At 44.2% G+C, this 21,202-nt stretch overlaps 1 protein-coding gene across 1 annotated transcript in view; it reads right to left on the reverse strand.

The window, feature by feature from the left end:
• Positions 1–2,671: 2,671 nt before the first annotated feature.
• Positions 2,672–21,202, reverse strand: part of DPP6 (dipeptidyl peptidase like 6) — a 53,825-nt gene continuing 35,294 nt past the window's right edge. The window contains exons 6-10 of the mRNA XM_021717751.1: positions 19,133–19,244; positions 16,554–16,612; positions 14,728–14,800; positions 14,544–14,617; positions 2,672–4,666 (exon numbers count right to left, since the gene is read on the reverse strand). Of these exons, the coding sequence (XP_021573426.1) occupies positions 4,520–4,666; positions 14,544–14,617; positions 14,728–14,800; positions 16,554–16,612; positions 19,133–19,244 (465 nt within the window). The 3' untranslated portion in view covers positions 2,672–4,519. The remainder of the gene's footprint in view (positions 4,667–14,543; positions 14,618–14,727; positions 14,801–16,553; positions 16,613–19,132; positions 19,245–21,202) is intronic.

The raw sequence follows: 21,202 nt of genomic DNA on the forward strand, positions 1-21,202 counted from the left end.
AGGCTGGTCTCGAAATCCTGGGCTCAAGTGATCCTCCCACCCAAAGTGCTGGGATTACAGGTGTGAGCCACTGTGCCCAGCCTTCTCTGGGCTTTAGACTTCCTATGTGTGTTGTGTCCATGACTAAGTTCAGATGGAGAATGGCTGTTTTGGAGCTGTGGGTTGCAAAAGGGAAGGCAGGCCTTCAGGAGCATCCTCCATCAGGTTGCCCCTCAAGACCCTCTGGGAAGACCCAGCAGGCAAGTCAGTCTCCTAGATAGTCCATCATTCTCCTCTTCTGGCCTCCTTCCCTGGCCCCAGGGTCCTCATAGACCCCTCAACAATTCTTCTGTTTGGAAAAGAACACTGTTTTCTCTCTGAAATTCCATGTGAAAATAAAGAAAGAGTACCAGTTATAAGACTTATGTGCCACCTCAAAATTCATTGTTGAAGCCTTAACCCCCAGTGTGATGGTATTTGGAGATGGGGCCTTTAGAAGGTGATTAGAGTTAGATGAGGTCATAAGGGTGGATGCCCCCATGATGGGATTAGTGCCCTTGTAAGAATATACATCAGATCTCCCTCCCTCCTTCTCTCCCCGCCCCCCTCCTCTCTCTCTCTGCCATGTGAGGACACCACAAGAAGGTGGCTGTCTGCACACCAGGAAGAGGATACTCACTGGGAAATCATATCACTGGCACCATGACCTCAGATGCCCGGCCTGTGGAACTGTGGAAAACAAATTCCTGACTCGAGGTTTGAGCCCTAAAGGCTATGGTATTCTGTTATGGTAGCTGGCCTAACAGATCACCAAAATGAGAGAAAGCAGAGGTCAATCACTCAGAGCTTGTTGTAGCAAGAAAGTTGGCCATCTTCAGCTGCATTGGGTAGAGACCCCAAAAGCAGGTGGAAGGGTGGGAAGACTTTACAGTGGAGATAAGAAAGGCTCCAAGGATTCCCTGGTTGGAGGCTGCTAGCTTGGGAAGCTGGAGGCGGCTAACCAGAAGCAGGGTGTTCTGGGAGATTGGTTAGGGGTAGGTATCTGGCTTTTCCCAGTGGGTCCACAGTTAGATGCCAAGCTAAAAATGAGGAAAACTGGCAGTTACTGCTTAAGTTCTGACAATCTGGGGTCAAGGGTTGCAGAGGTCGTGATGGCTTCGGGGCTGGCTGCTGCAGGCTTGGATCAGAGCTCTTGTTAACTGATGGTCTGGTCTGGCCCATTGGCACATCCAGTTGCTCACCAGGTACCTGTTAATTCCTTCTGGGATTCTCCACATCCATGTGCTATGAAGGAGGAGGGTCAAGGAGTTTTTCTGGACATGTCCTTCTGTCCTCTCTTATAACATGGGTTTTCAATAGGGGGTTCCTGAAAACAACTGATACTTTTAGAAATCATTACTTCTGGGGACTGTGAGGTCAGTAGGAAAAGAAGGAGCAGGATTTCAGGCCCATGGACAGAAATTCCCCCGCATGCATGCCCTTGTGAATGTGGTGGCTTTATGTCCCAGGAAATGCCACGAACAGCTCACGTGTTGGAGCTGAGGTCCTGGAAATGGGTGCTGAGGAACTCAGAGGTGCTTCTAGAGTTCTGTAGCGACATGACTGAACACTTAATATTAAAACATTTGTAAAACTAACTTAAAGCTGAAATAAAGATAGGGCTTAAGCATGCCATATGTATCTAACTTGAACACACAGGGAAGGCCTGGGGAGGCATCAGGTCACAGACAGGCACAGCAGCCATAGCTGCAAGGGTCTGGCAAGACCACACCAGCATCTCCCCAAAGCCATTCTAGATTTTGAGTGGGTGGTGGGCTGAGCATTCTCCAGGTGGAAAATAGAGAGGTCCCTGGTAAGGTTGTGGCCAATGTCTGCTCTCAGGGCCAGTCCTATCTTGTCATTCCATAACCAGTATTTTCCAAAGTATGAAAATACACCTTCTTGGGTAAACCCTCAACTCCTATCCACAAATTCAGCCCCCACCCAGAAGGAAAGGACTCAGCTATGGAAAGGTGGGAGAGGGGAGTTTGCTTCCTCTGGCTGAGGCTGGGGAGGGGCCAGGGTGGTTCATGGGGAAGTGAGTACATTTGACTGAGATGGCCTCTGCTACTTCTGGTTTTGAAGATTCTCTTGCTTTTGATTCTTGATCAAGAAGGGTGACAACTAATTCTGCTGGGATGACCGGGCTGATGTGACCTCTGGTGTATCAGGCAGCAGTTGCTTCATGATTTGGAAGTGTTTTTTCTTTTCTTTTTTCATCAATCCCTCTGCTTTCAGGTTGGGACATCTTTACACTAGACATTAAATTAACAACAGAATGAGTAGACAAATCTTCTACAGATGGAGATATTTTTGTAAAGTTTCTAGTGGGCAATGCTATGGCTTCAACTGAGAACCAATTGTACTCTTAGTGTTAGGGAATAAGCAACCCTGTGTCTCTACCCTAAGACTTTTGAGACAAACACAAATTCATTTTCTCTGATTGATCTTGGACTTCAATTTATTCGATTGGCCCTATTCTTCTTAACTCTCAGTACGGCTGCTACCACAGACACAGTCTTTACTTGATGCACACCAGACTCTTGGGGTAATGCATCTGTCTTGGTGGGGCCCAATGAGTACTTTAATAACGTCTTAAAGCCTAGCATACTTCCTAAGATGAGATGCTGGAGGAGAAGTAAGAAAAGAGCCATCCGAGTGGTAAAATAATGTTTTATTCCATGGATGAACAAACGTTACCATGCCACATCCCCACTTCCCTCCCACCAGATGTGGTGGCCAGAGCTGGCTTCCTCCTCCAGACCTACTTGGCTTTGTAGTCGGTCAAGCCCACTGAATAGTAAACGTATAATCATGTAGCATTCAGATCGGTCCTGTTGTCAGCACATTGATCCTTTTTAGTGAATGGTGATGGATCACCTTAAAAAAATTCTGTGATGGAGCGCATCCATTCAACTTAATGACCACTGAAGTTCAAAGCATGTGTGGATGAATCCAAAACCCCAAACACCAAAAAAGCAACATGGACACATCTCCTCTGCTTTCAGGATGTCAAGAACACCCCCAGCAGGACCAGAAGCTGGAGAAATCAGTCCTGACATTCAGGTTGTCGACAAGCTCAAAAGGAAATGACGGTAATTGATATATTTCAAACTAGCACTTCTAGAGAGTCCAGATCAGCCAAGAGTGTCAGCATGCAAGCTCAACACAAGGTTAGTACTGGCGGGAGGTGGGCAGGGCAACTGCACAGATGCCTGACATACATTCCTTCCTTTATATACAACAGAATGAAATATACACTGGGAACACCAGCTGCACGTTTGGTCAGAGTGTATCTTACACGGCTGACGTAGCACAACATTGACCTCACTGCTCGCAGCTGGAGGGGAATGGAGCCACCCCTAAGACAGGAGAGGGACACTGGTACGCTCCCACGTATCCCCTCAGGATTCCCGTGACCCCCAAACACATACAACAGACCTGGGGGTGGAGTTGACGCTCTGTCTTCTTATGTTTTTTGTTTTGTTTTGTTTTGTTTTTTAACCAAATGTCTTATGAAAAGACTTGATAGCTTATCAAGGAGGTTAAGGATGGTTTTAAGGACACATGAAAATGGACAATGTAAATCTACAGCCAAGCCCTATTGCAGCTCAGTGGGAGAGAGGTTTTATTTATGTAGTCTCTTTTAGTGACTATGACTGGAGGTTGTTTCCTCTCAGTGTTTAAGAATGTCTCCACAGAGTCTGAAGACAACCTTCTGATCTGTTTCTGTATCTAACAAGCGCCAAGTCTACACATTGACTGAAGAAAGGAAAATAAAACAAAGCAAAAAAAAAATTGTCTTTAAAGCACAGCAAAAACAAACCTCATGACCAGAGACAATGAAGCATCAGGTTAAAACCATAGAAAAATATGAATTAATTCTATAAGATTAACCATTAGCGCAGCTACAATAATACTTTGTACAGAAAAGGGTCTGTTTTCCTGGTGTAGCCCCTTATAATGCTGTTTCTCTTAATTACAGAGAGGGGCAAGCCAATTTATGGACATGTACTGCTAAAACAATTGTGCTATCATTGCTGTTTCCATGGCACTGTTACATCAGACTGGATGTAATGCTGCTAACGTGAACATAGAACTGGAACATAGAGGGTGGGTCTCAATACTACTGCTTGATAGCTGGAATCTAGGGGCCAGTTTCCCGAGGGCTCTGAGGGCCCTCACCATCACCATCCTTTGCTGTGTTCCTTGGGGGAGGGGCTGTGGGGTGTGCCGGTCACTCTGGGGCCAGGATGAGGCCCTGCTGTGGCTGCAGAGTTATTCCAGGCTCTGTGGAGGTCGGAAAGAGTGATGAGCCCCTGGGGAAAGGAGCTTGTTTCCCAAGCAAAACTGCCTTCGGTATCCGAGACACACATACTGTGGAACGGCAACGCCCTGCCCCCTGCCCCAGCCCTTGGAGGGAAGAGGGAGGGGCGGGGAAATTCCTCAGTTGCATATGGTTGTAGAAAGAGCCACGTTTGTGCTTAGGGTGACCCAAGGGTTAGTCCTCCTCCTCATCTTCTTTTGCTGTGACTGTTGGTAGTTTGTCCTGAATCCTGAAGCATTCCACGAAGAAGTTGATGATGGATCGGTATAGATGCTGTTTGAGATTGACGCTATTAAAGTAATGGCTTTCATCTGGGTATATCTGCAAGGAAGGCACACAGAGGAGTTACTCACCTGTAGTAAACCCTCCCAATAGGACTGGGGGATGCACATATGTTATGTAGCGTAGTAAAGCCTAGGCCTCTGCAGGTCTGGGTTTTAGTTGACAAAGTGAATTTTCTAACCATTTCAGTCCTGATCTAAGTGCCTCTTCTCCCTGGAAGCTTTGCCTGACTGTCCCAATTAGAGGGACCCCCTTTACTCCTGTGGCCAAGAAATAAGCCACCCAGTCATGAAAGTCAACCCGTCTTTCAATATTTCTACTGTCACAGCATCTAGTCCTCACCATGTAGAGTGGACACTCAGTGAGAATTGGTTGAATAATTGAGAAGACATCTCACTCAACACTCTCTGCAGTCTAGATTTGCTTGTTTGAATTTGCAGCATGGGTACATGTCTTGGGGTCCACAGAGGCTGCAGCCCAAGTTTCGAGGGTGTCAGGACAAAAAAGAAGTCTGCTGTTTCAGAAACCCTCCAAGTATGGGAAACTCTCACTTAGGTGTTGAGTCCTGTAGTTGTGTACCTATGGGGCTGACCATCTACTTTTGCATTCTGGCTCAGCTACTCACTCACCGTGTGACTGGGGACAGGTAACTTTCTCGGACCTTGGTTTCCAGGTGTGTCAAGTGGGCATGATAATTGTAACTCAATCGAGCTTATAACATTTTGTGAGAATTAAGCTTTATGATACCTGTGAAGTGCGTAGAACAAGGCCTGGAACATAAGCATTTTGCTGCTGATGTCATCAGGATGATGGCAAATTATTCTACTGCCAATGCAATGACAGCACCTTACCCCTAGGGGTGCTGTGAAACGGTCGTGCATGCACAGGGATTCAAAGCCAAGTTTCACTTGGAAGCCTGTGCCTTTCTGTGATACCAGTCCACCTCCTGTATGTAACAGCTTGTGTGGAGGTTCTAGCAGGGGAGCACAGCTACTATTATACTCTTGACCAAAGAATTGTCCTCTTCTAATGGGGGTGGTCATCCTCTTCAACTGAGCATGCAGCTTCGGGAGGGATGCACGTGGTGGAGTGAGGGAGGGGATACTTGCCTAGCCAGCCAGATCAGCCAAATTCGCCATATCCGTGCCTCCTGCATTTGAATCTTGCTTTCAAGTTATGTTTGTGAGGGAGGCATTCACTCTTACTTTTAAAGTATTTATGACTAATGTAATTAGACTATGATATGCCATTAAAACATCAAGTAGGAGAGCAACCCTATCAGCCTGCATTGAGAGCAGAGGGGAGTTGGAGATCAGAGCCACTCCCTAAGGTGGAGGCCTGAAGGGAACCTGGAGTCACAGAAATGGCAACAGAGTGAGTTTTTTTTCCTTCTTGTTTGTTTTTTGTTTTAGTTTTAGCTTTTTTTCTTCTCTCTTTCTTTCTGTTTTTGTTTATGTTTTTGTAGGTGCTTTGTATCTATTATTTTAACTTTTTTTTAAGATTTTCTGTTTATATATGGGTATTTTTGAGGGAGAGTACACCAACAGGGGGGTTTTTGTTTGTTTATTTGCTTGTATGATTGCCTGTATGTTTTTGTCTTTTTTGTTTTTCTGTATTTGTGTCTCTCTCTGTTTATTCGTTAGTTGGTAAGCCTGTCTGTTTTCCCTCTTGCTCTCTCTCTTCACCTCTCTTTTGCCTTCCTCTTTTCTTTTTCCATTCTTTTCCCTTTTCTTATCTCATTTTGCTTTCAGGGGCAAACAGACACCCCCACTGTATGGCCAGATTGTAAGGCAGTGGGAAGTGGGTTCCAGGGGGCCTACACACCTGTCAGCAGATACTGGAATCTGCAGATAGCTTCTGAATCACAACTCCTCCCTTAATTAAATCTCAAAACTGCAAAAAGCACAGGCCCCCACCCCAAGTCCAGCTTCAGAATTGAACAAAAACAGAGAATCCATATAAGGAAGAATAAGACATTGAGCAAACAGAAATAAAAGCTATCCCCCCATCACTGAACAAGAGAATTAAAGAAGAGGTAAAAAAGGGGGAGGAAAACCTACACAAATGAAGAAAAACCAAAGGAAGAATATGAGTCTCACACAAACCCCTGGGAGGACAGCCACTGAGAATACAAGACTTCAGAACTCAAACAATGAAGAGCCCCCAGAATGACTAGTCTCAAACCACAAACCCAGATATCAAGATATTAATAGAAAGAAAAAATACAAATGAGGAGAGAAAAGAAGAAAGAATGAAGGATTGATAACTGAGATAACAGCAATAAAGAATACAATGAGTGAAATAAACAACAAACTGATAAATATGGAAAGCAGAATTAACCAAGCAGAAGAAAGAATCTCAGAACTTGAGGACCAAAATATGGAACTAATTCAAACTGTTAAAAACATAGAAAAGAAGCTTAAAAAGACAGAATAAAACCTCCAAGAGATTGGTGATTATTTCAAGAGGACAAACCTCAGATTAATGGGAATCCCTGAGAGGCAGAGACCACCCTGGAACAAACATTCCATGAAATTATCCAAGAATACATCCCTCATTTCATCAATGCTGTGACCATTCAAACACAATAGATTCAGAGGACCCCTGCAAGACAACAAATAGAATACCAAGTCCTAGACACATAGTAATTCACCTACACATAGTAAATATAAAAGAAAAAATCCTAAAGGGAGTAAGAGAGAAAGGTCAGACTACTCACCGGGGAAGACCAATTAGAATAGCAACAGACTTATCTACAGAAAAATGCTTCAGGCTAGGAGAGCTTGGAGCCCAGTCTTCAAAGTTCTCAAAGATAAACAATTTCAACCAAGAATTACCTACTCAGCTAAGCTAAGTTTCATCAGTGATGGAGAATTAAAATCCTTCCCAGACATCCAATCCCTAAGAGTTTATGCTGGCTCCAGATCAGCTCTACAAGAAACACTTAAGAAAGTATTAAACACAGAAGAAAAGAAAAAAAGGATGACAAGGCCCTTCACAAGTATGCGGGAAAAAGATTGAAAACACATGAATCAACCCAAAAATCAAAAGAAAGACAGCAAACAAATAAACAAACAAACAGCAACAACAGACTCTATAAGAATCTCATGTCAGGGATAAACTCTCACATCTCGATAATGTGAATGGACTAAATGCCCGAATGTGAGTGGACGAAATGCACCACTGAAAAGACATAGAATTGGATAAAATTGGATAAAATATCATGAGACTATAATATATCATCTCTAAGAGACTCATGTCACCAGAAAGGACACTCAGACTCAAAGTAAGAGGATGGGAAACACAATTCCAGGAGAATGGAACACAAAAGAAAGCAGGAGTCATGATCTTAATATCAGACAAAATACCTTCTAAACTGTCATAAATGTAAAAAGGTAACTACATAATGATAAAAGTTTCAATCTCAACAAGAAATATCCATCCTAAACATATATGCACCCAACATAGGAGCACCAACTTTCATAATGCAGCTTCTAGGCAAACTAAAAAAAGATATTGATTCTAATACTATCATAGTTGGGGACTTAAACACCCCACAAACAACCCTAGAGAGATCATCAAGATAAAAAGTCAAGGAGATCTGGAATCTCAATGTGATACTTGACCAAATGGACTTAACTGATACCCAGAACACTCCAACCAACAACGACAGAATATACATTCTACTCTTCACCACATGGAACATACTCTAAGATTGACCACATCCTCGGCCATAAATCAAGCATAAACAAATGCCATAAGATTGAAATTCTGCCTTGTACCTTCTCAGACCACAGTGGAATAAAAATAAATATCAACACCAACAAAGTTCCTTCCAAAGATATGGACACTAAACAGCATGAGGCTAAGCAACTTCTGGGTCAACATGGAAATCAAAACAGGGAATAAAAGATATCTGGAAACAAATGAAAATGAATAAATATCTTACCAAAATCTCTGGGATGCCATGAAAACAATCTTAAGAGGGGAATTCATATCTCTACAAACACAGATGAAGAAAATGGAAAGATCACAAATTAACAGCCTAACAAATCACCTAAGGAAGCTGGAAAAGCAAGACCACCAAAACTCTAACTTCAGCAGAAGAACCCAGATCACCAAAATAAAAGCCCAAATTTGGGACACAGAACACAAAAATATAATACAAAAAAATCAATGAAACCAAAAGCTGATTTTTTGAAAGGACAAACAAGATCGATGGACCTTTAGCTAGAATAAACAAGAAAAAGAGAGAAAAAACCCAAATAAACACAGTTATAAATGCAAAAGATGAAGTCACAACTGACCCTGAAGAAATGCAAAAGATTATCAGAGATTACTATGTACACCTATATGGAAACAAACTAAAAACCTAAATGAAATGAAAGACTTTCTTATATCACACAACCTCCCCAGGTTGAACAAGAAGAAATCAAGACCCTAAATAGACCAATAATTTTCCAGGAAATCAACTATGTCATAAGAAAATAAGCTACAAATAAAAGCCCTGGACAAGATGGTTTTCAGCAGAATTCTACAAAACATACAAGGAGGAGCTGATACTAATCCTACTGAAAGTATTCCAGACAATTAAGAAAGATGGAACTCTCCCCAAATCATTTTATGAAGCTAACATCACATTGATATCCAAACTGGGTAAAGATCCAACAAAGAGAGAACTATAGGACAATATCCTTGATGAACATAGATGCTAAAATTCTCAACAAGATTCTAGAAAACTGGATCCCACAACACATCTCAGAAATCATCCACCATGACCAAGTATGCTTTATCTCTGGGATGCAGGGCTGGTTCAATACCCACAAGACCATAAACATAATTAAATACATCAACAGATGTAAAGACAAAAACCACATGATTACATCATTAGATGTGGGAAAAGCTTTTGATAAAATCCGGCACCCCTTCTTGATAAAAATCCTTGAACATCTAGACATAGATGGAACATACCCAAAATAGTAAGAGCCATCTATGAGAAACCCATAGCCAACACACTGCTAAACAGACAGAAATTGGAACCATTTTCTCTGAAAACCAGAATAAAACAAGGATGCCTACTCTCATGTCTCCTGTTAAACATAGTATTGGAAGTCCTAGCTAGAGCAATCAGACAAGAGAAGGAAATCAGGGGTATCCAAATAGGAAAAGAGGAAGTTAAGTGATCCCTCTTTGCCAACAACATGATTCTACACCTTGGAAACGCAAGAGAATCTGTCAAAACCCTCCTTATACTGATAAAGGACTTGGCAAGATCTCGGGATATAAAATAAATGTGCAAAAGTCAATCGCATTTCTATACACCAATAATAAACAAATAGAAACCCAAATAAAAAGCACAATCCCGACTGGGCTCGGTGGCTCTGCCTGCAAACCCGCACTTTGGGAGGTTGAGGTGAGTGAATTGCCTGAGCCCGTGTGCGGGGCCTGCCCCGCAAGGGCCGTGAGATGTCCTGAAGGAGAGATGGATAGGCGAAGGATGATGGTAATCGAGACCCGCCTGGGCAACTTGGCGAGACCTGATCTCTACAATAAATCAAAAAAATTAGCCGGGTGTGGTAGCATGCGCCTGTAATTCCAGCTACTTGAAAGGCTGAGGCGGAAGGATCGCCAGAGCCCAGCAGGTTGAGGCTGCAGTGACCGGGAGCGGCCACTGCACTCCAGTGTGGGTGACTGAGTGAGACTCCAACTCAAAAAAACAAACAAAGAAAACCCTCAAAAAGTACAATCTCATTCACCATAGCCACACACACAAAAAAGAAATAACTTGGCATCTTCCTAACCAGTAAAGTCAAAGACCTTTCCAACGAAAACTACAAAACACTGCTCAAAGAAATCAAAGATGAGCCGGGCTCGGTGGCTCAGCCTGTAATCCTGTGCCTTTGGGAGGCTGAGGTAAGTGGATTGCCTGAGCCCGTGGGTTCGAGACCCGCCTGGGCAGCGAGAACTCATCTTTACAGTAAATCAAAAAATCAGCCGGGCATGGTAGCGCATGCCTGTAATTCCGGCTAATTGGAAGGAGGAGGTGGAAGGATCACCGGAGCCCAGCAGGTCAAGGCTGCGGTGGCCGGGAGCGGCCACTGCACTCCAGTCTGGGCGACAGAGTGAGACTCCAACTCAAAAAAAAAAAAAAAAAAAACAACAAAAACAAAAGAAATCAAAGATGACACAAACAAATGGAAAAATATTCCATGATCGTGGATTGGAAGAATCAACATTGTTAAGATGTCCATCCTACTCAAGGCAATCTACAGATTTAATGCAATAGCCATTAAATTACCTGCAGAATTCTTCTCAGACCTGGAAACAACAAATACAGGAATTCATATGGAAAGATAAATGACCACAAACAGCCAAAACAATCCTCAGCCAAACAAAACAAAACAAAAAAACACAGGAGGCATCATGTTCCCAGACTTTAAGCTTTATTATAAAGCTGCAATAATCAAAACAGCCTAGTATTGGTCAAGAACAGACAGATAGACCAATAGAACAGGGTAGAGATTCCAGAAGCAAAACCTCAATTTCTGAACCAATTATCTTCGACAAAGCCTCCACCATCAACCACTGTGGAAAGGAGAACCTATTTAGTAAATGGTGCTGGGAAAACTGACTTGTCAGATGTAGAAGATTAAAACAAGACCCCTACTTATAACTCCTACTCAAAAATCAACTCTAAATGGATCATAGACCTAAACATAAAATCTTGAACTATAGGAATATTAGAAAATGCAGGAGACACTCTTATGCAAATTGGAATTGGCAATCAATTCCTGATCAAAACCCCAAGTGCCCATACCATAAGAGATAAGATAGACAAGCTGGACCTCATCAAATTGACAAATTTTTGCAAAGCCAAAGAAACCATTGAGAGAGTGGGGAGACAGCCCACAGACTGGAAAAAATATTTGCCAACTGTATATCCAACAAACGCCTTGCATCTAGGATCTACAAAGAACTCAAACATGCCAAAAAGAAAAAAACAAACAGCTCTATTACAAAGTGGGCAAAAGATATGAATAGACACTTCTCAAAAGAAGACATATCAGTAGCCAAAAGATACATGAAAAAATGCTCAGCCTCACTAGTCATCTAAGAAATGCAAATTAAAACCACACTGAGATACCACCTAACTTCAGTCAGGATGGCCATCATGAATAACTCAAAAAACAACAGATGCTGGAGAGGATGCAGGGAAAATGGAACACTTCTGCACCGTTGGTGGGAGTGTGAACTAGTACAGCCTCTGTGGAAAATAGTGTGACGATTCCTAAACAATCTAAAAATCAACCTCCGATACAACCCTGCAATCCCCTTACTGGGAATATACCCAGAGGAACTCAAATCACTCTATGAAAAAGATGCTTGCACATGCATGTTTATTGCAACATTATTCATAATAGCGAAAACATGGAACCAACTGTGCTGCCCATTGAAAGAGGACTGGATTTTAAAAAAAAGGTGGTACATATACATAATGGAATATTATGCAGCCATAAACAAGGACAAAATTATGAACTTCGCAGCAACTTGGAAGGACTTAGAGTCTATAATACTGAGTGACCTATCACAGAAACAAAGAACTGAGTACCACATGTTCTCACTTATAAGCGGACCTTGAACAACTGTCATAATACTATAAGAAAGGGATTGGCAGTAGTGGGAAACTGCCAGGGGAGGTTGGGGGAGGGATTGGCAGTAGTGGGAAACTGCCAGGGAGGGGGGGTAAGCTCATCAACAAGGATATCTGCAAAATGAACATTTGTATACCTAACCCTGAATTGTACCTCACATATTTAAAATAAAAAATTAAAAGTTAAAAAAAAAGGGGAGTGGAAAAAATAAAACAGGCTGGGCACAGTGGCTCAAGCCTATAATCCCAGCACTTTGGGAGGCCTAGGCTAGAGGACTGCCTGAGTCCATGGGTTCGAAACCAGCTTGGGCAACTGGGTGAGACCTTTCTACAATAAATCAAAAAACTAGCCAAATGTGGTAGTGCACACCTGTAGTGTGCTGAGGTGGAAGGATCTCCTGAGCCCAGCAGGTCGAGGCTGCAGTGGCTGTGAGCATGCCACTACACTCCAGCCTAGGCAATAGAGTGAGACTCTGACTCAAACAACAATAACAAAAAAAACAAAAAAAAGAAGCTAAGTTTTAGGTTGTGTATGGGGAAGTGTAAAACAAACAAACAAAAAAATCAAGTAGTGCAAAAGATATGAAACAGGAAGCCTATTTCTTCCTGTCTCAGGTCCCCTGTCTCCAGCGCTCTTACTTGGAGCTGGGCATGGACACAGAGTCATCATGTGTCTGCTGAGGCAAGTGCTGTGCCCACACTCATGGCACCGAGTGGGTCCCTGTTACTGACACCAGCGGGGCCTGCAATGATGCTGGCTGCTCAGTACTGGCAGATTCAACTCAGCCATGCATCTTGGGGAGGGGACCACATTAGTATATATGGATCTACCTTTGTATCTACCAAGACCATGTCATGTGTGTAAAATGTATTTAACAGTGTCATGGCAACTATCAAGTTCACTATGAAAAAATCTGAACATTTTCCAGAAGGAAATTCACATCCAATATAACCAAGTCCTTCTGTCTCCCCATCAACACTGGAGTCAAACTCCCTTCTTGCTAGGGATCTCCTTGCCTAGCTGGCCCAGCCCACATGTGGCTCCCAGTGACAATTGGTTAACTAAATTAGAAAACATTTCATTCAACATTCTTCACAGTCTGGATCTGTTTGTTTGCATTTGCAGCTTGGATACACATTTGGGGTCTATAGAGGATGTAGCCCAAGTCTTGAGGGTATCGAAACTCCACAATGAAATGGAAAGCATTCTGTGTGCTCCCCAGGCAGGAGGGAGGCAGGTGCCTGCCACTGATCACAGATGAACTCTTCCATTTATCTCTGGACTTGAAAAGACCATTGGGTCATCCCTATTTCACCAGAAAACGGAGGGCAGAAAGGAAATGACAGAAGATTCCAGAAGCAGCCTACACATTGCTGGAGTGAGCCTAGGCTGGGTGCTGCTGGGTCAGCACTTGATACCAGCATGGAAGGGCTATGATTTGGGAAGGGCAATGCTCTTTCGCTATGGTCTAGCCACAGGTGGGGCCTGGACAACCTGCCAGTGTTTAGTAATGTGTGGTGTTGGCCAGAGGGAAACAGGGAGAGAAGGTTTAGGACCTGCCAGCATTGCTCTCATCAATCCTAGCACAATGGCCACCCTCCCCACAGACCACTCCCAACTGGAACACCACCAGCCCACTGCTGGGTGGTGTGGGTGCTGGCCTGGCCCTGCTTATTGTCCAGAGAAGGAATGTAGTGGGTGGCATGGAAATCGAGGTGGTAGTGGTTGTTATTCTAAAGGGGTTTAAACACGGCCTAAGCACAAAGTTGACCTTTTTTTTGAGTCAGAGTCTTACTCTCTTGCCCAGGTTGGAGTACAGTGGCATGATCATGGCTCACCACAGTCTCAACAATATGGGCTCAGGCTTTCTGTCTCAGTCTCCCAGGTAGCTGGGACTACAGGAGCATACCATCATGCCCTACTAACTTTTTGATTTTTTGTAAAGACGAGGTCTCACTATGTTGCCCAGACTGGGCTTGAACTCCTGGGTTCAAGTGATCCTCCCATCTCAGTCTCTCAAAGTGCTGGGATCACAGGCATGAGCCACCACGCCTGGCCTGAGCTATTATTAATTAGAAGAAAAAGTTAAGCATGTGCTGATTGGCCAACGTGATGTGCCCCTGCCCATCGCCCCACCCATCCCGACCACCAAAGCAGCAAGGTGTGTTTGCTGCAGTGGAATGCCCTGAACACCAATCAGTTCTTTCCCCATGAAAAGGAATATCTTGCTCCAGGTGCAAAACAGAGTAATATGCATACTGTACCTGTAAGCTGTAATTAGCCTTCCCCCTAATTAGTTGTGTAATGAGTTCTGCTGTGTGCTGGAAATGGATTTTTTCTGTTTAAAAAAAAAAAAAAAAGAGAAGAAGGTATTTATCAAAATCCACGGCAGAATCAAAAGGAATGCTTTTTACTGGATCACAACGAATTCATGTTTGTAATCTTTACCATCGGCAGTGGCATGGATGATCAGAAATTGCTGTTCTTCCAGGGCAGAGACTCGATGGGCTACCTTGGTCATCTGCACGTGTGGAGGAAAGAAAGGGGAGGGCATTAGTAGGTTGCACTGCAAGGAGCCAGGTATTCTGACTGGAACCTGACTGAGAAGGTAAGTAAAGTGTACTAGAAACATTAAGCTCTGGCAGAACTGGGATGCTTCTTATCTGTAAGGAAACATTCAACACATCTTAGAAGCCTGGCTTCTCCCCTACATTAACTCCTTTTTAGGAAGAGGAGGGGATGGGAGAGAAGAAGGGAGAAGAGGAAAAAGTTTTCTCCAACTCCAGGTAGTCTCAGAGGGCCATTGTTTCACCTGGAGCCACGGACGATGACTTCCTGGGCAGACTCAGTTCCTTTGTCCATGCAAAAGCTTCCACTTTGAAAGCATAGTCCCGCCTTGCACGAGAACTCTAGCTTTCCACCTGCCTACAGCTGGAGATATGCTGTGTCTGACATCCATACTGAGTCAACTGAGTGGCTCTGCTTTAGGACGTTGCTCAGTCAATAGCTAATTCTCCCCAAGAAGCACTAGTCGTGGATGCAGGGAGAACCAGGAGTCATCTGTGTGGAAAGTCTCTACGGGTTGTGGGACACACTCCCCAACAAACATGTTCTCATTTTCTTCTTTATCCCAGGAAGTCAGATGGAACCACGAGAGGCCATATTCACCTCAATCCACGGTCTGGTTGGATTCAGAGGTTTCTCGGGGTGGGCTGTGAAGTTGGAGAGGAGAAGCACTGGGCCCCGCAAAGGAGCAGTGGGTTACAGAGCTGGACCAGAGTCAGAGGGGTGGGAGAGCGGAATTCGGAGAAGGGGTTGATTGATGTCATCGAAATCCTCATGTTGCCAAGTGACAGTCTTAGGTAGTTAGGCAGACATGAGCAGGGGATGAAGAGGAAAAGGGCAAGGAATGGAAAGCCAGCTGACGTCTAGTTATTTGCTCATTTTAGACATTTTCTTTCATGATGAGCTGGACTGCTTGGATTTAAAGAGGATTTTTTTTTTTCTCTGTACGCTACCCTTAGAATGTGGTCCTCTCCCCACCCCTTCTTCAATGTAACTTTTTAGGAAGACCAACCTCATCTTGTAAATCACTGCTAATGTTTGAGAGAGGACAGCTAGCCATATTCAATCACCTAATAACTAAGAGGCGTAGAGAAGCTATACGTCTTTACAGAAGGATTTACAAATCTAGATAAGGAACAATCTGTTGGGCTCTCTTGAAACTCTTTAAAATCCTAAAAATGCAAACTCCTTTTCTTTATGATATTTAGTTTCTGACTTATGTTTTATGCTAAGCATTAGCTTAGTCTTGTAAACTAGAGTTCCTTGCAAGTACAGGTAATAAATCATGAAAAGATAGAAGATGTGTGGCCCTAAAATTTCAAAAGATAGTTGTAACTTTAACAAGGTAGAACTCACAATGCCTAAACATGAGTTAATGTCAAAGGTCACAGGAAGGATTTATAACCCAGCCATAAAGAGGGAAACAAGCCCAAAAGGGAACCCACCAACCGATACCAGAGACTAAGACAGAGAAAAGTAAATGATTAAAAAAAACCAAACCAAAGAAATAACCTGGGCTGTCTCACTCTCTGAACCATCCGCTCCTCTTGATTCTTAGATGTGGACCAGCTCACTCTGCTCTGCTTGACTTGCTTATAAAACTCTGCCTTGCTGTCCTGCGTCTGGTGTCACATCCAATTCTTTGCTCACGAATAACCAAAGAACCCCAAACCAGCATTTCTGCTGACAGCAGTTGTGCTCAAACATACCTCAAATGCTCTGTTGTCAAGTCCGTGGAGACCCAAGTACCTCTCGGAAAACGCAGAGGCTGGACAGAAGCAGATAGAGGGAGGTTACCTCTTGGCCTCACAGCTCTGTGGGTCAGTTCCCAGACTCCAGGGAGCATGAGGGGAGTATCACTCCCACTTGCATGGAAAATTGTTTGTTTTCAAAACACACCATCTAAATCTCTTGGGTCTTTACATGGTAATCAGACAGTACAACGGTAACATTCAAATGTGTTTGTGTTAGTGGTTGGAGTTTTATCAGTACAGCAAAACTAAATCAATCTGAATCCTAAACGAATAGGATAGTCCTTATTTTATCCCAACACCTGGGAAAGGGAACAAGTAATAAAAGAGCAAATTTCCATCAGGATTTTCTTCTTCTTATTATTTTTTAAAGTCCTAGCTGGGAGCAGGGGCTCACGCCTATAATCCCAGCACTTTGGGAGGCAGAGGTGAGAGGACTGCCTGAGTCAGGGGTTCGAGACCAACCTGGGAAACATGGAGAGACCTCGTCGCTACAATAAATCAAAAAAATTAGCCAGGCATAGTGGCGCGCACCTGTGGTTCCAGCTACTTGAAAGGCTAAGGTGGGAGAATCACCTGAACCCAGAAGATCAATGGTGTGGTGGCCATGAGCATGCCACTGCACTCCAGTCTGGGCAACAGAGTGAGACTCCTACTCAGAAAAATAAAATAAAATAAAATAAAATAAAATAAAATAAAAAAGCCCTGGCATGTCTTTGTTCAATCCCAAACACTGGCTCTAGGACCTGGTTCTGCATAAGGGCCTGCAGTCTGCCAGCTGAGAAAAAGAAGACGTAAAGCCTCTTACAGGGCTGCCCTGTCAGTAAAGCCAGAGAGGAAAGGGCTCTACACAATACCACAATGTTCGAGGGTAGGCCCACTTAAAAAAAAGAACAATGAAGAAGACTTTCTAGTTATGGAGGCCAGGTGCAGTGGCTCACGCCTGTAATTCCAGAACTTTGGGAGACCAAGGAAGAAGGATTACTTGAGCCCAGGAGTTCAAGACCAGCCTAGGCAACATAGTGAATTTCTATTAAAAAAGTTAGGTGGGCATGGTGGTGCACACCTGTAGTCCCAGCCACTAGGGAGGCTGAGGCAGAAGGATTGCCTGAGCCCAGGAAGTCAAGGCTGTGATGAGCCATAATCATGCCACTGCACTCCAGCCTGGGTGACAGAGTGAGACCCAGCCACAGAAAAAAACAAAAACAAAAAAGAGAGAGACTTGCTAATTTTGAGCACCGTGACCTATAAAGACGGTGGTAGCATCTATGTGCATTTGAATCAGGTAAATTTGAAATAGCATGATTAAAAAATTAAGAAAGTCTCATTGAATTTGAAAAATGCCACATATACTCCCATGGGAAAATTACTCTTAAATTATTCAAATTTTGAACCAGGAGAGTTCTTGTATAAATTATAAGTCAAAATTTGCATTAGAAAGAGCTCATTGTAAAGATGAGTGCTTCTGCTGGGAGACTTTTGGCTGCATGAGCCAGAGGGCTGCTGGTCCCATGGTAGTCCCTGCCTTGCCTGGTGGCATCCACAGGGCTTGGCTGGCACCGTGGGGCTGAGGAAGGGCATAGCGTTTCTCTGACCCACAGGGAACATCAGGCTTCTGGTAAGGCTCTGGAAGACCAGTGACCAGATGCCAATTTTTATCCTCACTCAGCAGCGCAGCTTAGGGTGGAGTCAGCTGGGGCTAACAGCCTGTCTGCCCTGTAGCTGTAACCCAAATATGAGTTCTCAGAGCTGCAGGAAAGACCTCATTGCAGGCTCTAAATAAATGGGCTCATGTCACAGAGCCACTCCCATTCAGAGAAAAGGGGTTAGGTGACCAGAAGCAGGTGAGTGTAGGGGACTTGGAACCCCAAGACACTGACAGTAAAGTCCCATCTGTGCCTGGGCAGAGGTCTGGTTCCCACATCTGGGCAAGCTTACCTCCCTTTAGTTCCCCACAGCAGGTCATCCTGACAACCTGTCCCTGTCTCTGGCTCCTGCCCCAGGAAAACCATGCTCTCCAAGGCCAGGTGCCAGCTGGGTATTGTCTGCACAGCCAGGGAGAAAAGCAGAGCTGAGCCTTTTAGACCTCTGCTACATTACTCTTAGTAGCAATGCTCTCTCAACCACCCCATCCTTTTCATGGAACACCTGCTCACCAAATACCCACACGCAGACAGGACTCAATGAGGGGCCCTGCCCAGATTCTGGGAGCAAAGCGGAAGGGCAGCTCCAGCATGGCCAGCCAGTCTCCTTTCTTCCTGCACACACAAAGTACTTCCACAGTCCCACTACTGCAAGCGGAACCAAGAGTTCTGTTTTTAACTCCTAGTCTTTCATGCTGAGATGTGATTTATAGGCATCTGTGGATTGACCACTTTCAAGCAAAACTAATCCCCTAAGACCCTCCCCTCCTTCCCACAGGTTCTGCCTGTGAGGTTTCACCGGTCAGCCATACAACTCCAGGCAGTTTATCATGAGGCTAAAGGCACAGTGGTGTTGAAGGGGTGGGCAGTGGGATGTGCAGAGAGGTCATTTACCGTAGAGTTTGAAGTCTGTTATTGGAGAGAGAGCAGAGCCACAGGTGAAAATCTGACCTTGGTTTTCACCCTTTGCTGGGAGGATGTAAGTGCTCAGGTACCCACCATAGTCCTGGGAAGAGTGCAGAAAGAAAGAGGAGACAAATAGGAAGGATGTCAACAACTCATCCCGAAATAGCCTCTGACAAAGTGAGGTCAGCAACGTAAGCAAACATTTTCACAGAATATCTTTTTTTTTTTTTTTAATTTAACTTCAAAAATTGCTTAAGGGTGGTAAAAAGAGATGAAAAACAATTATTAATACCTTTCCACCTCAATTTTTTTTTTTCAGTTGGAGTCTCACTCTGTTGCCCAGACTGGAGTGCAGTGGCCACTCCTGGCCACCACAACCTCGATCTGCTGGGTTCCGGCAATCCTTTCGCCTCAGCCTTCTGAGTAGCCGGAATTACAGGCGCGTGCTACCATGCCCGGCTGATTTTTGATTTATCGTAGAGATGAGGTCTCGCCAAGTTGCCCAGGCAGGTCTCGAACCCGCGGGCTCAGGCAATCCACTCACCTCAGTCTCCCAAGGTGCGGGATTACAGGCTGAGCCACCGAGCCCGGCTCTACCTCAATGTTATATGATGTGAGCCTTCCTCTCCTTTGGGCCTCGGTGTCAAGGGATGTGAAGATGAAATGTGATGGTGAATTAGAAATGCAACTGTGGACTGTGAGACACTGCAAAAGTGTTGGGTTATAATCCTTCCAGCTGTATTTCTGCATGGAGTTTCTTGCTATTTTTCTTTGTCCACAGGCAAGATCAATCCATTTTATACGATTTTGAGAGAGGGTCAAAGAGGGGCCGTGCTGAAGGCCCCAGTCTTGGTCGGCCACATGCTCAGCACAAGGCCTGTGTGAGGCAGAGGGTCCTGGGTGTTCTGTATTTGGGGTGAGTTTTAAAATTGCTCTATTGCCCTGTCCTCAGGGTGCCATGAAGGTACCCTCCTGCAGTGAGAGCCTCGCTGAGAGAGGAAAGGATTACATCATGGGCTGCCTCAGAGCCTTCAAAGCTCGTTGACTCAGATGTGCTGCAGCCTCTGAAGACAAGATCCAGAGGGAATCAAGGGACAGCAGGTTCCGTGTGGGTGACTGTGTGAGTACGTATGAACGTGTGTGCCTGTGTGACTATGAATAAGTATGTGTGTCTGTGTGTGTAAGTATATGTGTGTATGTGTGTGAGCATGTGTCTATATGTGACCATATGTGAATGTGTGAGCATGTGTGTGTGTGTGTATGTGTGTGTGTGTGTATGTGTGAGCATGTATAAGCAGATGAATGTATATGTGAGTATGTAAGTGTGTATGTGGGGTCTGATAACTAAGTTTGCGAATTTGCCACTGTGTGCTTATGTTGCCAGTACTGTGCAAATGCAAATAACTTTGTAAGGTTTCATAATCTTGGTATATCTGTGTCTCACAGCTGTGTTTGTGTTGATGTGTGGTGGTATCTTGCTGAGTGGCATTCATTATTGTGGTTGCATATTTTTGTGTGCCATCATGAGAATGCTGGAGCTTTACAGAGGTCCTCCAACTTTTAAAACAGGGGGCCAGTTCACTGTCCCTCAGACCGTTGGAGGGGTGGACTATAGTTTAAAAAAAAACTATGAACAAATTCCTCTTTTTTTTTAAACTATAGTCCGCCCCTCCAACGGTCTGAGGGACAGTGAACTGGCCCCCTGTTTTAAAAGTTTGAGGACCTTATTAGAGCAATGAACAAACATTAAATTTGTTTAAACTTGGCAAGAGTGGAAGTGAAATCAGGGGCACAATAGTCCAAGTTTATAGAGATAATGCCATGAAGAAAATGGCAGTGTACAAATGGATTAAATGTTTTTCTGAGAGGAGAGAAAGTGTCACTGATGAAAAGAGGTTAGGATGGCTGGTAACGAGCAGAACTGATGAAAACATTGCAAAAAGAAATTGTCAGCCGGGCTTGGTGGCTCAGCCTGTAATCCCGCGCCTTTGGGAGGCAGAGGTGAGTGGATTGCCTGAGCCTGCAGGTTCGAGACCCGCCTGAGCAGCGAGACCTCAT

Source organism: Carlito syrichta, unplaced genomic scaffold (assembly GCF_000164805.1).
Source record: "Carlito syrichta isolate Samal-C Ts95f unplaced genomic scaffold, Tarsius_syrichta-2.0.1 Scaffold310863, whole genome shotgun sequence".
In the NCBI taxonomy this organism is placed as follows: Eukaryota; Metazoa; Chordata; class Mammalia; order Primates; family Tarsiidae; genus Carlito; species Carlito syrichta.